The sequence below is a fragment of the Pezoporus wallicus genome, unplaced genomic scaffold, assembly GCF_028554395.1.
Source record: "Pezoporus wallicus isolate ANWC-B61680 ecotype Strahan unplaced genomic scaffold, APGP_CSIRO_Pwel_v1 contig_3487, whole genome shotgun sequence".
NCBI classification, from domain to species: domain Eukaryota; kingdom Metazoa; phylum Chordata; class Aves; order Psittaciformes; family Psittacidae; genus Pezoporus; species Pezoporus wallicus.
In genome coordinates, this window is record NW_026636018.1 from 349,603 (window position 1) to 365,287 (window position 15,685).

General features: G+C 50.8%; 1 protein-coding gene across 3 annotated transcripts; it reads left to right on the top strand.

Moving 5' to 3' along the window:
* The first annotated feature begins 174 nt into the window (after window positions 1-174).
* HHATL (hedgehog acyltransferase like) lies at window positions 175-15,066 on the top strand. 3 transcript variants are annotated; one of them, XM_057398919.1, is made up of 12 exons: window positions 175-258; window positions 1,772-1,918; window positions 2,483-2,550; window positions 2,881-2,994; window positions 3,674-3,868; window positions 4,578-4,787; window positions 8,309-8,480; window positions 9,130-9,274; window positions 9,656-9,691; window positions 10,473-10,674; window positions 12,103-12,244; window positions 13,539-15,066. In XM_057398919.1, exons 2-12 carry the CDS (start codon window positions 1,813-1,815, stop codon window positions 13,658-13,660), a joined length of 1,512 nt encoding a protein of 503 aa, XP_057254902.1. In that variant the 5' UTR covers window positions 175-258; window positions 1,772-1,812; the 3' UTR covers window positions 13,661-15,066. The 3 variants fall into 3 exon arrangements, with proteins under 3 accessions (XP_057254902.1, XP_057254903.1, XP_057254904.1); XM_057398920.1 differs by lacking the exon at window positions 13,539-15,066 and adding an exon at window positions 13,088-13,517; XM_057398921.1 differs by lacking the exon at window positions 175-258 and having other exon boundaries at window positions 1,781-1,918; window positions 2,487-2,550.
* Window positions 15,067-15,685: the final 619 nt, after the last annotated feature.

Below are 15,685 nucleotides of genomic sequence, written 5' to 3' on the forward strand. Positions count from 1 at the left end.
ATACCTCCCGCCTGCTCCTCTCCACTCCCCGCCAAACTTCCTCCGGGGGCAAGGTGGGGGACGGCAGCCCCAAAATACACCCGGGCAGACACTCCCCCAACCGCGGCCGAGGGATGCTGTAGGGGAAGCCAACAGCCCCCCAAAACCCTCCTTCCCTCCCCCCCTTTCTATTCTCCCCTCCCGCAGCCCCCCGCTGCGGTGCCGGACGCTGGATCCCCGCACCCTCTGCCGCCTCCCCCTGCGACCCCGGGGTTCAAGGTCAGTAGCGGGGAGCGGTGCGGTGCTGAGCGGGGTGGGGGGGATGCCGGGGTGCTGACACGCTGCTCCCGCAGCTCCGGGGCTTTTGATCACCTCTGCCTAGCGCCCACCGCCCGTCCGGGGTCCCGAGGCGGCGGAGGGGAGCGCAGGGATTACGATGCTGCAGCCCCGCCGCAGCTCGGAGCTGGGGCGGGGGGGGCTCCCCTAGGCACACCCGTGCACCTGACTCAGCAGCTCGGGAGCCACTGGGAGTTAAAACTGTCCGAGGGTCGTCCCCCGCCCAGCACCCCTGACCCACCGCAGGGTCCCCAGCGGCAGCCGGGGGCCGGTAACTGCCCCCCCGCCAGGCTCAGTTTCGGGGTGGCCTTGCCCCTCTCTCCATCCCCAAAAAATCCAACTTTGAAAAGCTTGGGAATGAATTACAAAAGCTTTTCAAAGCCACTTCTGTGATTGCCCCCATGCCGCAGGGGACCGCAGCGCAGCGGCACCAGGACAACCCCCCCCTCACCAGGACTAGCGTTCCCTCCAGCTAGTTACCCCGCATCGTTGCTAAAAAAGCTCCAAAGCTCTAAAAAACTCAGTGACCGAAAGAAAATAAATTAAAAAAAAATAATAATAATTAACAAAAAAAAAAGTCGTTTAAATAAGCACCCTCAGCATAAGCTCCGCGAGGCAGATGCAAAAGCAGAAGGTGACCGGGTCGCCTTTTACTGCTGCCTATAAGCGGAATTCCGCCCCTTTCTCCCCCCAAAGCGCACCGCGCCGCAGCGGGGTGGGGGGAGATATCACGGATGCGGGGCAGTGCCCCAGGCAGCGTATTCCGCAGCAGCCGGGGCGCTGCGGAGCTCGGGTCGGGCTGAGAAGCACGTTAATTACTCGAGGTTAATTAGCGTCGGGAGGAATAATTAGCCCGGGCTAATTGCGGGGATGGGTGCGGCAGAGCGGTTGGTGGGGGCCTGAGATTAGTAGCTGGGAGCGGTTTGGGCTCGGGGGGCTCCTAAAGCCTCCAAGAGCCTGGGGCTGGGTAGAACCCCAGCTAAAAGGTGAACAGCAGCCCAGGGTAAAGGAGCGGGGCCATCTCATTATATTCTTTCCAGCCGGAGTGTCCCTGTGCTCTACCACGGATTTCTTCTAAGGTGCAGTTAGGAATTAGGGGAGGGACACCAGAAACGTGCTGGAGGACCCCCATCCTGGGTGGGTGGTATCCTGGAGCATCTCTGAACATTGGGATGGATGCACTTTGATGGGTAAGAGCTGGAAGAGCCTTTTATCAGGAATACCTAGCTGAGCTGTCCCCACATCCTGGCTCCTGGGTGGGTTTTGCAGCAGCGCTGAGCAGCAACCGCTATCCCTGCACTGAGCATTCACCCCCAGGTACTACCATCGTCCTTCAGCTACCACCCTTTAAGAAAGCACCCAAAGCAGAGCAGCTAAGGACCAGCAGCAATTCTTGGTGTTTGAGGGGTAGGAGGGCAGGTGGAGCTCTCACCCCTGGTTTTCTTACCTTTCCCAGGTCTGGATCCCCTGCATCAGCTGGGGCAGTAACCTGTGGCCATGGGGGTTAAAGCGATGCTTCCCAACTATGAACTGGGCTTTTATGCTCTCACTGTGACATGTGCTGTGGTGTACAGTAGTAGTGAGATCTTCCAAGCATCCAGAGGTAATGGCTCCCCATTGCATCCCCCCTGAGGCGGCCCTGGGAGGGGGGATGGGTGTACAGTGGCTGCTTTTACAGCTATTAATACCAGCAGCAGATCCCTGGCTTTAGTCTGGGCACAGAACAGCTTGGGAATCCTTTGCAAGGTTCAGAAAGGACTTTTGCTTTTTTGCCTGCTTTCTCCCTTGTCCCCATTTCCATGGCTCAGGGCTAGAGGCTGTGGCATTTCACAGCTCTCCAGCCAGTGCCCAGAGCAGGCAGTCACCCTGCCTGTACGAGGCTGGTTCACAAGACTTTTGTGTGGAAGCCCCAAAACACCTGTAGATTTCTTGGATTAGATGGGGGTTCCTGGGATCTGCACTGCAAAAAGGCTTTGCTGGGAAGTCTTGCAGAAACAGTTGAGGAGCCCAACTCCTGTGGTTCTTCATGGGAGTTAGGCACTTTTGGGATGTGGTGTTTGAGCCCTGATGGCTCATCATCATGGTGAGGAAAGCTGCTTGCCTTGCTGAAACCCAGGCCCCGCTTCCCAGAGCTGTTTCTCTCCCCATAATTCTGATTCTTTTACAGACAGCATGAACAGAAAGGCCTTTCGGGATGGCATAAAGCCGGGATGGCACTACTTTGGCAGGAAGATGGTAAGAGGAAGATGGACTCAGTCTTTGGTAGCTACAGGTGACATGGTCAGTGCTGAGCACTGCAGAAGCAGAGCTGGTTGTTCTGGTGCTGACATGCTTTGTCAGGAAAATATCAGCCCTGCAGCACCATGGATGCTCTCCTCTGTGTCCACCAAGATGAGGCACTTTGCATCTCCTGGGGGTTTATGACCAAGCTAAAGTGCTCGGGGATCCCTTGGGTGGAAAATGAGAAAAACAGGCGTTGAAAGTTGTGTGGTTTCCCCTCCAGCTGGGTGTTGGGGCAGGGATGCAAGGGCTGGGGACAGTAAAGTACTGGTCCTGCTCCCACAGGATGTGGCTGATTTTGAGTGGGTGATGTGGTTCACGTCGTTCAGGAACGTCATCATCTTCGCCCTCTCGGGCCACGTCCTCTTTGGCAAAATCTGCTCCATGACAGTGCCACAGGTGAGCCAGTGGGATGGATTTGAAAGCACCAGGGTGACCTGGAAGATGTGGGGAGGGTTTGAGGGATGTTCTGTGATGTTCTAGGACAGGGAGGGCTGAGTTGGGGCTTTCACCAAACTGACCATGGGTTAGGGCTGTTCCTGTGAGACCCCCCCACACACAGGGTCCTGTGTCCGGCTCTGAGCCCCTAGCATAAGAAGGACATGGAGCTGTTGGAGTGAGTCCAGAGGAGGCCACGAATATGCTCCAGGGACTGGAGCACCTCTGCTATGGAGACAGGCTGAGAGAGCTGGACTTGCTCAGCCTGGAGAAGAGAAGGCTCTGGGGAGACCTTAGAGCAGCTTCCAGTGCCTAAAGGGGCCAACAAGAAAGCTGGAGAGGAGCTTTTGACAAGGGCAGGTAGGGACAGGACAAGGGGGAATGGCTTTAAACTGACAGAGGGGAGATTGAGATGAGATCTGAGGAAGAAGTTCTTCCCTGTGAGAGTGGTGGGGCCCTGGCACAGGTTGCCCAGAGAAGCTGTGGCTGCCCCATCCCTGGCAGTGTTCAAGGCCAGGTTGGACGGGGTTTGGAGCAACCTGGTCTAGTGGAAGGTGTCCCTGTCTATAGCAGGGGCTTTGGAACTGGATGAGCTTTAAAGTCCCTTCCCACCCAAACCAGTCTGTGATTCTTCTTGTAGCACCGGGCTGTGGTGTACATGCTGTATGGGTTCTTGGCTGTGCTGAGCAGCATGGGGCCTGTCTACCTGATGATCATCCTCTCCCACTGCCTTGTCCTGTACTCCGTTGCACTGGCCAAGCAGAAGTGGCTCTGCTACGTTGCTGGGCTCTGCTGTCTTGCCTCCTTCAAGATGGAGCCATTTAGCTCGTGGCAGGTAGGTGCTGTCTTGGGCCATGCGTCTGCCTCATGTCCAGCCCACTTGTGTCTGTCTCATTGGGTTTATTTCCAAGGCGGGATCCTGGGGCACCCGCAAACATGGCCTCTTCTGATGGTACATCAGAGCTCCACCTGAGTCCTTGCTGGTCAGTCAGCAGCTTGTCAGCCATGGAATAAGTGCTCCTGCTCCGTGCTTCAGCTTCCCCATCTGTAACACAGTGCTGGGTTGGATCCATGCCTGTCTCTTAGGCCTCTGTTCAGTTAAGATGATCTCTCTCTGGCAGGTGGAGAGGAACCCAGGAAGGATCTTCAGTCCCTCGGAAGGACAGTGCCCTCCCTGCCTGCTGCTTAGCTCCTGAAATGTGTGTGTGTCCCTGCATCAGGCTTGTGCTGGCTTTTCTTCGCTCCCTGGGGAGGGTTACGTCCCTATGGCAGGGTAAATGCTCCCACCCCAGAGTAAAGCCTCTGTTACCCACAGCTGCCTGGTAAAGACATGGCCAAGAGGATCTCCTCCAGGATGTAGGAACCAGCTGGGAAATCAAGCCCTGGTTTTCTCTAAGAGCAAGGCTCATTAGTTCCTGGGACAATTGGTGTCAGAGAATAATTAGAGGCTTTATGTGGTGTCCCAGGAATGACATCCTCCACAGAGCAAGGGCACACAGAAGTGACACCATGTGCCTGGTGGTAACTTTTGATTTCTCATCCAGAGCGGGTTTGTAACGGGAGCTTTTGATCTTCAAGATGTCCTTTTCTATGGAGGAAGTGGGTTCACCATCATGCGCTGCATGAGCTTTGCACTTGAGAGCGCTGAGAAGAAAGAGGGCATCTACTCCATATTTGACCTCCTCAAGTACAACTTCTACCTCCCATTCTTCTTCTTTGGGCCTGTCATGACGTTTGACCAGTTCCTTGCCCAGGTGAGTGCTCCTCAATAAACCTTTCCCTGCATTTGTTTGCTTGGGTTTAATGCCTACAAATGGTTTAATGCCCACCTTTTGCCACAGTGAAGATTCAAATGGTTGTAGTTTCTCATGGTCACCTGCAGTGTGTGGCCATAGTCTGGGCTGCACAGTGATGCTGTGATTTTTGTGGGGAGAGGCATAAACTGATGGGGTTTTAACCTTCCCTTCTGGAACATTGCCACTGATCAGTTCAGAAGGGAAGGCATTGCTGTGGTGAAAGCATCATGCTGGGGTGAGGAGGGGAATGCTCAGATCATGTCTTTGGATGCCTGCAGTGCTCGGTGCCTCAGTTTCCAAGTGCTGCCACACTAGCTGCCCCACTGTACTGTGCTGGGAGGCCATGGTGAGGGCCAGACCTGTGGTGCCTGTCTGCAGGGCCTCTGCATGCAGATGGCTGGAACAGCAAGGGCAGTCTTATGCTTCCATCCAGCTGGTTTGCCCAAGAGGCGACCACCCAGCATTCCTGGGAATGGTCTCTGTGTCTTCAGATGAAGTTATTTCTCTAGAAATAAATAAGATCACAAATAGAAATAAATGAAGAAGCAACCAGGGGCTTCCTCTGATCTCCATGAAATACTCTGGTGCCCCAAGTCTTTGTATCACACAAAACCAGGGAAGCTTTGTGAAGAGCAGACTCCAAACAGCACTGGAAAACATGAGCAGAAGGCTGGGCTGGGACCAGCAGACCTCTGGGGCTGTTTCACAGCTAAGATGATGAAAAGCAGCAGTGCTCTGTCCTTCCTCACTTTTCCCATCTCAACATCCTTTTACACCAATGATCAACCTTGGCCATCAAAGCTGACTGGTACTGCTTGCTGAGGAAGGGACCTCTTGGTCAGCAATGGTGCTGGGAAAGACTGCCACCACTCCTCTGTTTCCTTTCAAATAAGAACAGCTACATTGAGTTTTTGGACCCAAATTGACCTTTGATTGCAAGAGCATTCTTCTTCATCCTAAGCTTTTACCTTTGCAGGTACCCTTCTCACCCCATGTTCCCCTTTTTTTCCCCCCTTTTTCATCAGTCTTTCCTATGAAATGGGCAGTGCTGGCTTCTCCTAACACTGCAGTCAGGTGTCTGTAAATCAGGGCATTAAACTGTCATGTCTCCAGTATATGAACTCCACCATTCCTGCAAGGCTTGATCTGGAAGGGGTGTTATTTACATCATCATAGAACGGCTTGGGATGGAAGTGACCTTAAAGATCATGTATTTCCAACGCCCTACTCTTTGCACAGCCCCAGACCAGAATATCTATGGGCACTTAATGAGCAACTGCCCTCAATGCTGCTTAGAACACTTACCCTGAAGGCACGAGAAGTCCCAACGCCTTTTCCACGCCCTGGCCAGGGGTCCTGTGTTGGCCTGGCCACTACTGCCACCTCCTGGCTAAACACTCCCCTGCTCTGCTGGAGCTGCCTCTGTCGCAGGGGTGAATTCCATACTGCCCAGCAGCAATTATGGGGACAGGCAGAAGGGGTCCCTTCCCAGCGTGAGGTGTGCAGCCCAGTTAGGAAACCCATCTGTATATTTGGCTCCTACTGGTGCTACATCCTGGTGGAGACCTTGCACCTCTATGTATGATGGGACCTCATCTATACCGGGGCTTGGTCTACCCCATGTAAGCTGAAAAGCATCTTCCTTACCAGGATCAAAGGAACAAAATCACTTCTGTAGGGGTGGAAGTGTGGAGAACCCAGCCCCGAACACAAGGGGATGATGCCACCGCACTCAGACATAAGGGTAAGAGGAAGTGGCCTCAAGCTGCACCAGGGGAGGTTTAGATCGGATATTAGGAAATACTTCTTCACTGAAAAGGATGTCAAGCACTGGAACAGGCAGCCCAGGGAAGTGCTTGAGCCACCATTCCTGAGGTATGCAAATAAATACAAATAAATAATAAATAATACAAATAAATTTTGAAGAGACCTGTAGATGTGGGGGTTGGGGACACAGTTTAGTGGTGGACTTGGCAGTGCTGGACCTGGTGATCTTAAAGGTCTTCTCCAAATGTTCTTCTCTAAATGTTTCTATGAAAGGGGTCTCTGTGTCCTCCCACACATCTCCATGCCAGAGCCTGTCCTCCCTCGGCTTCTCTTCCAGCTCAGGGTCCGGTGGCCTCTTTGTACCCTTGAAGCGCTTGGCATTTAACAGACATGAAAGAAATCTGGCAAAGGCTTTAATACGCAGAAATCATCTGGATTTGATGACGGGGCTGGTGCAGCAGCCTGTGGATTATGCTGGGGAATCTCCCACCTCTCGCAGGGAATAAAGGGAAAGTAATAAACGTAAGAGGATTTCAAATACAGCAGCAATTTTTACGGCGATGCGGGGAAGCGAGGACATCAGTCTGCCCAGCGTAATCCTGAAAGCTTGCTTGGATGGTGATTATGTTACAACAGCCAGAGATATGACAGCCCTGGGAGGAAAAGCCCGGCCCCCTGTTTGTACAAGACACAGTAGAGATGAAATCCCCATGGATTAGGTTCCAGCCTATTCAGGATGGCCTCTCAAGCAGCTCCCCTCTCATTTCGAGCAAGTGTCTGCAGCAGAAGTTCTAGAGATCATCAGTCATTCTCCTCCTCCCAAATGACCCTGGCCACAAAATATACACCTGGCCCTGGCAGACCTACAGGTGTGATTCCTGCTCTGTTCCCAACCTCTTCTGGGCAAGGCACTATTTACAAGGGCCTGTAGTGATAGGACAAGGGGGAATGGCTTTAAACTGACAGAAGGGAGATTTAGATTGGATATTAGGAAAAAATTCTTCACTGTTCTTATATTAGAAAGAAGTTCTTCCCTGTGAGGGTGGTGAGGTGCTGGCACAGGTTGCCCAGAGAAGCTGTGGCTGCTCCATCCCTGGCAGAGTTCAAGGCCAGGTTGGATGGGGCTTGGAGCAACCTGGTCTAGTGGAAGTTGTCCCTGCCCATGACAGGGTGTTGGAACTGGATGAGGTTTAAGGTCCCTTCCACCCAAACCATTCTGTGATTCCATGTCCTTCCCTCAATCTGTGGAATCCTGTAGATGTGATGGGTATGGGCATTTACTCCTCCCTAGTGACCCGTGCACAGTGCCACCCTTAAGCAACCTTGGCTTTCTGAATATGTCCCTGCAGAACAAGCATAAACCCCAGCTCCCTGGTTGGTGTGGTTTTCACCCCAACTTGGGTCCCTTAGGTACAGCCAGACCTGTCACTGGGGTGTCACACCATGTGCCTGCTCTGCTGGAAACCCCAACAATGGGAACAGCCTTTGCTAGAAGGGTGATCCAGGAAGCACATTGCTGCTGTGCTCAGCACGAAGGTGGGGGTGTTGGACGGACCTCCTTGGGTGTTCCTAAATCAGTGGTAATTTGGGCCATGTAGGTCATGGTGTGATTTGAAAGGCAGCATTGGTCCCTGTTTGGACCATTTGCCTGGATGGAAGAACACACTGCCTGTATCTCATCTGAGCCCTTTACTGGTTTGCCATCTGGGCAGGTGAGCAACCGAGAGCTAAGACGCAAAGATGACGAGATGAGGAATATCCGGGTCAATGCCCTCATCCACGCTGGGGCCATCATTGCCGTGGACATCTTCTTCCACTTCTTCTACATCCTCACTCTCCCTTCTGACCTGAAGTTCATGAACCGCCTCTCGGACTGGTCCTTGGGTGAGTGGCCGTGCTTGGACACATTCACGCGTGTACTCAGCTTCAGGGCAGTGGTGAGTGATTCCGATCTCCAGTCATCCTTACTGAGAGGCTTTGGCAATGCCTATGTTGGACAGGTTTGAAAAAAGCCCCTCTTCTTCCCATTGATAATGCGCAGATCTGGGGTCAGGCAGCCCTGGAAAGCAAATGGTGTTGGTCTGATGTTCTCACAAGGTCCCAATGCAAATTGTTTAGCTGTGGGTTTAAGAGGCTGAGCACCAAGCCATTCCCATTGCATTTGTTCTGGGCTGTAAGGGAGCTCAGCACCTCTGAAAAATCAACCCCATGTTATTGTTGTAACAGGCACATCTGATATCTCAGATGCCTTCTCAGGTAGCCACCTATTATAGGTGTTTGTGAGCCACTGAAATAGCCTCTGTGTGTAGGCTGTACAGAGAGCAGCTCAGGGGGTTGTAGCTGCTGTCTTCAGTCTCCTAATGGAGGGTTGTACAGAAGGTGGACTCTTCCTGGAGGGTGGCAGGGAAGAAGCAGAACACAGCAAGCAAGGCTCAGCAATAGGAATTAGACATCTTTAGTGTTTGTCCCCGCAGGGTTTGTCTTCTAGTGTCAGATTCCTCCCCAAGACTTTTGACTCTTATTTTTGCTCCAGCTGGCCTGGCCTACTCCAATTTGGTGTATGACTGGGTGAAAGCTGCTGTCATGTTTGGGGTGATCAACACCATTGCCAGACTGGACCATTTGGACCCACCCCAGCCTCCAAAATGCATCACCATGCTCTATGTCTTCGCAGAAACGTGAGTACCCCACATGCATCTCATGAAGAGAGATGGCATGTTTGACCTGAATGAAACATGCATGGAGGGGAGGACATCTGGGCTGGGATTCTGAGGAGCTGGCCTGTGAGGTGGGGACTATCTACATTGAGTATATATACTGAACCTATAGCCTAGACCTGGCCATAGACCAGGGAAATATTCTTGGGCAGGAAGCAATAGATAAGAAGAGAGGTTATCACCACATAAACAGTGGGACCTGTTTAGGAAGGAACATGGGAAACTGTTATGCCCAAGTACCTTGCCAGGGGACTGAGTACCTTCTTTGGCTGACTGCTATGTGGAAAGGTGTAATTCATTACACTGTGTGTTTTAACATACTTTTTATCATCTGCATTTTAGGCATTTTGACAGAGGGATTAATGACTGGCTATGCAAGTAAGTGTTAACCATCTCTAGTCTGGTCCAGGGTCTTCTCTTTCACCACATAGCAATGAAGCATTTAATGCTGTTTGTCGCAAAGCTGAGGTGTCTTCTCTTGTGAATGAATCTCACTATGGCATGAAGTCATATTTGGTCTGTTTATCCCTTAGACCATTGAATTAATCACCACAAAGAGCCACAGCCCCCTGCCAAAGTTAGGAATAAGGCAGTCCTGTCCAGAGATCCCTTTAAGTCTGGTGGGTTTAGCATTCCCTCGACAGAGTTGGGTTCATATTACACCAAGACGAAAGGGGAATTGAGCCCATGTCTCCCATATCCTGGGTCTCCCATATCCTGGTATCCAAGGGTGGCCTGAGCTGTATCTACACCTTCCTGAGCCTGTCAGCTATCTTCAGCCACAAGTTCACACCAGTAAACCTGTACTGAAGGTAGTGGCTGCTCGGTAATGAAATCCTGTGCACCAGCAAGTCTGAGATAGCCTGCAGCTCTACAGATCCCTATGGTTTATCAACCCTTTATCTACAAGAAGGGGAAAGGGTGGTATTTTGTCCTGAAGGAGCTGTGGGCTTGTGAGGAACACAAGCCACAAGCAGCTGGACTGCAGAAAAGATCAGTTTATTGCTAGAATGTGTCAGCCAAACTTCCTTCCTTTCTTGCTGGGGTGCTCCATGTTGACCTGCCTGTGAGGGGCTTGTGGTGGGTGAGCATGGGATAAGGGACTCCAGAGTGGTCTCACGGTTTACAAGGAGCACTAACCACTTTCCTTGGCCATTAGGTACGTGTATGATCACATTGGAGAGAACCATGACAACATCATTAAGGAGCTTGTGGCCTCCATCGCCACCTTTGCAGTCACCACCCTGTGGCTAGGACCATGTGAGATCATTTACATCTGGTCTGTCTTCAACTGCTTTGGCCTCAACTTTGAGCTTTGGGTACAGAAGTTCTTCCAGCAGGCGCCCTTTGCCAAACTGGAGGTGAGAAGCTGGGCTGCAAGTGAATGGGGAAAGGTCAATGGGCCCGGGACCAAACTCTGGAGCTGGAAAACATCCATGACTGTAGGAAGATAAAACTTTGTTATACAAGTCAGATCCATTTTCGTCCGAGACTGAAGAGCAACATCACTGATGAAGTTATGCAGCTCCATGTCCAGGCCTCCTGTGTGGAGACCTGAAGTTTTTTCATGTGGTCTTTAGCATCCTTACAATCAGCTACTTAACTGGCTGAGGGAAACACAGTCCTGGTGCTCTGTATCCCTTCATTTTATGCACTGTGTCACCCACCCAGAACAAATTCCCACCTGCCCATACTGACATTTCAGCTGGGTGTGGAGCTTTCAGAGGGAAAATGGAGGTCCAAGAGAGCCAGAAGTGCAACCCCAACAAGTCTGAAAGTACCACAGATGTAGACACAATCTGAGGTCTGTCCCTGGTGAATTATTTATACATTTCCATATAAAAATAGCTCATTCTTGTTCTGCAAAACATCATGATATTCTGAGTGGTTTTGATGTTTTGATCTGATTTCTGATAAAAACAAAGTTTTAGGTATTAGATTGAATCATTTTCCAACCACTCCAAAGCTTAGTCCTCTGTCTCTGGGACCAAGGTACCTCGGGGATATGTTGGAAATAAAACTCAGGAAACTCCATCCTGGAAACAATTATGTTGCTTATTTGTTTTGCCCAGTCTAAAGTCTGGAGGTCCTAAACCAGCTCAGTAAAGACCTCTTTTGAACAAAAACTGGAGAGGAGTCCTCCTTTTTGCTCTGCTTGCTGAACTTCTAACCAGATTATAGCACTCACAGGCAGTGAAATCTCCTTCCCTGCGGCACCGCAATTCTCAGCACTAAGTGGCCTGGGGATTCATCTTGCTCTTTGAAGGTTGCTATAAACCACTTCCCTGCCCCACTCACAGCAGCTGCTCCTGAAGATTATATGTCAGTGACAATTTCACTCTGCTGCTGTCATTGGGTTTTCAGCTTGTTGGGTTTTTTTTAAGTCCTAAGAAACAATTTCTACTGGGAGCAGGGAGTGATATGCACATAGGGCTAATAATAATCCTGGTGTAAAACAGCATCCATCTGCCTTGAGGAGTGGCTTACCCCAGGCAACAGATGAAGAAAGCAGTACTCAACCTTTACCATTAACATGAAACCATGTATAACATCTTGCCCCTACCCGTGGGACCTTGAAACACCAATCAGGAATCCCAGTATGAGTCCAGCAGCAGAGCACAAGTTTTACCTTTTCTGCATGTTTCTTCATCCCAAAGACACTAAAGGCTGCTCTAATTTCTGCCTAACCCTTTGGGATCCCAGCCGGAGTTTGGCAGGAGTTGGACCACTGTTTCTCTTATCCTTACAGCCCCATTTTTCCTCACTCTCTGCTCCTGTTCCCACCACAGGCCAAAATATCAGCAGCCATGTCTCGGCGGATTAGGGCAGTTTTTGGGGCTGTGAATTTCTGGGCCATCATCCTCTTCAACATCCTAGCCCTCAACAGCCTGGAGTTTGCGCTGCTGGTGACGAAGAGACTTCTTCAGACAGGTAAGGTGCTACCAGCCTTCCCCATTGAGGGACCCTCGTCTTGATGGGAGGATGCTGGTAGGGGGGTTCAGGACGGGGACTTCTGAGTCCTCTTGGATACAAAGTGGCCTGGCCATTGAGTTGTTATGTGGCTGCTCCCAGTGTGCCTCATTCTTATGGAAAAGGTGCAGGCAGTGGTTTCTTAGCTCCCACCCTTCTCATGTGAGCTCTCTGGGGCACAAGCTGCTTTTCAGGTGTGCTTATACAGCTCCTAGCACAGCCTAATGCTGTGATTTAGACTCCTTACAGCAATGCAAAGGTCATATTCACCCCACCAAGGTGGGCTGAGTCCCTGGTAATGAAATGGTCTCCTTGCTGGAGAAAGTGATTTACTTGTCCTGCCTCATCTCCTTTCTCTTGAGCAGTTACTCCTGCATCAACCTGAAGTTGACAGGTACAAATCCTTATGTTGCAGTACATTAGAAATGTACAGCAAATATGTACATTTCTAATCAGTGGATGGTGGCACCATTTTGAAGTCTTCTTGAGAACCCCAGGGTATAAATAGCCATCAGGAGCCCATGTCCTCCAGCCCTCTCTGGGATGGGGCTGGCGTAGGAAACAGCTAATGTGACACTCTGGGCTCAGTGTGCCAGAAGTGCCTGCCTGCTGAGCTAGCTGGCTTTTGCTGGTTGCATTATTCATTTCAGAGGTCCTGTTTTAGCAGGTACAAAGCCTGTGTCTCCTCTCTGCTGTGGATACCAGATTTGTGATTACAAATGACATCAGATCCTTCATAAGTAAAAGGAAGAGCTCCCAGCTCTCAGTCACTTACGTAGGTAACAAAAACATGTGTTTTCCTAGGTGTACGTTGTGTCCCCACTGGGTAAAGAACAAGGCTGGGGTTGATCTTCAGCATCAGTGGGGCCTAAAACTTCCACAAGGTCACAGTGCTGAACAACGATGGACATGGGCAGATTGAATAGGCAGAAAGTCAACCAAGACTAAACCTGGGGAGAATGAGTTTTGGGGGTAAGACAGTGCTCAAAGCTACTCCAGCATGTTCCCACATTAGCTGTGGTCCATAATGCTTTGGTGGGCTCTGGCACAGCTTCATCTAAAATCTGACCCTGGGGTTTTGTCTCTTCTCCCAGTGAAGCTGTAGGGTTGGATCCACAATTGAAAATGCCACTGGCCATCATGAACTTGTAGGACCTCCTAAACCCACCTGAGAGGGAGCACTGCTGGAGAGAAGAGCTGGCCTTGTTAGGCAAGCAGCCACACCAAGATGACCATGTCTCCCTGCATCTTCTAGGTTTCCCTGTCAGCACCTTGTCCATCTGGTTCATCACATACTGTGGAGTGCAGCTGATCAAAGAGCATGAGCGCATCCTGGCCATCAAGGAGGAGAAGGGTGACAAAGCAAAGGCAGAGTAGAGGGAAGCATCAGCAGGCTTGTCCCAAAGCCTCATCCCCCTTCCAGCCACTGCTGCCAGGCCAGCCACTGACTGGGGCTCTCCAAACACTCCTGACAATCGAACTGCTGTATCTTACCCCTGTAGAAGTCACCTGGAAGGCACAGGTCACCCCCTTGCTGCAGGAAAGATTTTCTATGAGACACAGTGGGCATTTTGCAGGCTCCCCATGTGTGACAGACTGCTGAGGTAGGCTCCCAGGACATTTCCTTGATGCTAGAAAGAGCCGTCCCCATAATTCTTCTGACCCTCTGACATGGTGCAGGAGATCTCACCCCCTTCTTCCAGGGGTTCCACCACCACTCAGCTCTCCCCCAGCATCTGCAGCCCATGTCTCCCAGAGGAGACTCTCTAAGCTCCACAACTGGAGGTGTTATGGTGGTCCAGACACACAGCTATGAGAAAGAGATTAGCTGGTGCTAAGCTTGCTCTAAGCAGACCACCTCCAGCTCACTTCTAGCCCAAGAATCCCATGTTTCCTTCACTACAAGAAGCGGTCAGCATCCACTGTCAAGTGCTCAGCACTTATGGTTGTGCAGTAAGCATTGTGAAATGGCTCAGCACAACCTAGACATGCCAAGTAGCTAGAAATATGTAGTAGAGTCTTTATAGCAAAGGGTAGGAAGACCGGGATGTCTCTAATACCCATTGAAGGGTATTATCTCCCCACCACTGACAGCAGTGTGGAGTGAGCTGTTACAGCCTCTGCAAAACAGGTCTCCTCAGTACTAAACGTCTTGAAAAAAAGTGATTTAATGCCAATATTAGGCATAGTTAAGGAGAGTGCAGGCACCACACTTGCTTCACAGCCATCGTGTATCACATACAAGTCACCTGGGGACTTGCTGAAGAAACACAACACATGGCTCACAGCTGCTTGGTCCCCAGACCCCAGTGCAAACCCAAAGGCCTCTCCATTGCCGGGTCTCAGGCCGATGTGGCCACCATGACCATCTGCTATGATATATGTCCTGGGACTCAAACCAAATCCCACTTGCACTTTTCAAATGCCATGGACAAAGGGTTAAGCTCACATTCCTGTCCATGGCTGAAGATGCTGTAGCCAACTCTTGCTCATCTCCAGCCATGCATCCCTCAACTGACTTTGGTGCACACAGCCTAAGCACATGACTGCATGGCTGAATGAGCACACACGCTTATATATAACCAAAGCAGAAAGACCCTGAATGAAGGGCAGTGATCTGGGCTTGGGTGGTGGAAGGAAAGCCTATGATAGCTTCCTTGGAGAAGCAGACTTTGGACACTGCATAGGGAATGTATTGAATAAATGTACATGTGTGAAACATGGTGCCCTGGGGGAAAGGTGAAAAATAGCTCTGGCTCTCTTGCACTTTAGAGTAACTTTCAGTGGCCTTATGTCTGAGTTATGTTGATGTTTGGTGAGGGCAGAATCTGGACCACTTTGCAAAGTGGGACAAGATGCTTGGTGCTGGTGTATTCTGGCTTCCCTGTGGATGAAACAGGATCAGTTCCTAGCCAGCTTTCAGCTCTGCCAAAGTACTTTGTAAAGTCCCTGATAAATGTCACTTGTTTATGTAGTAAATAAATGTTGGACATCTATGATGCCTCCTTGTCACTCTCATGCTGCTGTAATGCAGGTGACACCCTGGGCAACGGGCGATGCCCTACTACTAGAGCTGAGAGACAAAAGGATCTGTTTTCAAGTCCTCACCTCCCACCCCTAAAGGTGACATGAGACATCACTGATTTAACAGAAACCCACCTGAGTGGCATCACCAGATTGGTGGTTTGGCTGCAGCTTGATTCGTACTTTCCTTTATTTTGACTCCACCTTCACACTGGTGAAGTATCACAAGCCTACTGCCATCAAACTGACATCCATGTACTTTCTGGGCTTGAAGCCACATTGGTTTTATTTCTGGGAGCCCAACCAAAACTGTTGGAAGTAAGGGCATGTATTGTGCCTTGGTGGCACCTCTAGTCACATCCCCAAACATCCTTCAGC

Bases quoted from the DNA above. Each gene is read 5' to 3' on its own strand.
- HHATL (XM_057398919.1), top strand. From the start codon at position 1,813: ATGGGGGTTAAAGCGATGCTTCCCAACTATGAACTGGGCTTTTATGCT. The intron at 2,551-2,880 runs GTAAGAGGAAGA...CTGCTCCCACAG, and splicing joins ACTACTTTGGCAGGAAGATG to GATGTGGCTGATTTTGAGTG. The intron at 8,481-9,129 runs GTGAGTGGCCGT...TTTTTGCTCCAG, and splicing joins CCTCTCGGACTGGTCCTTGG to CTGGCCTGGCCTACTCCAAT.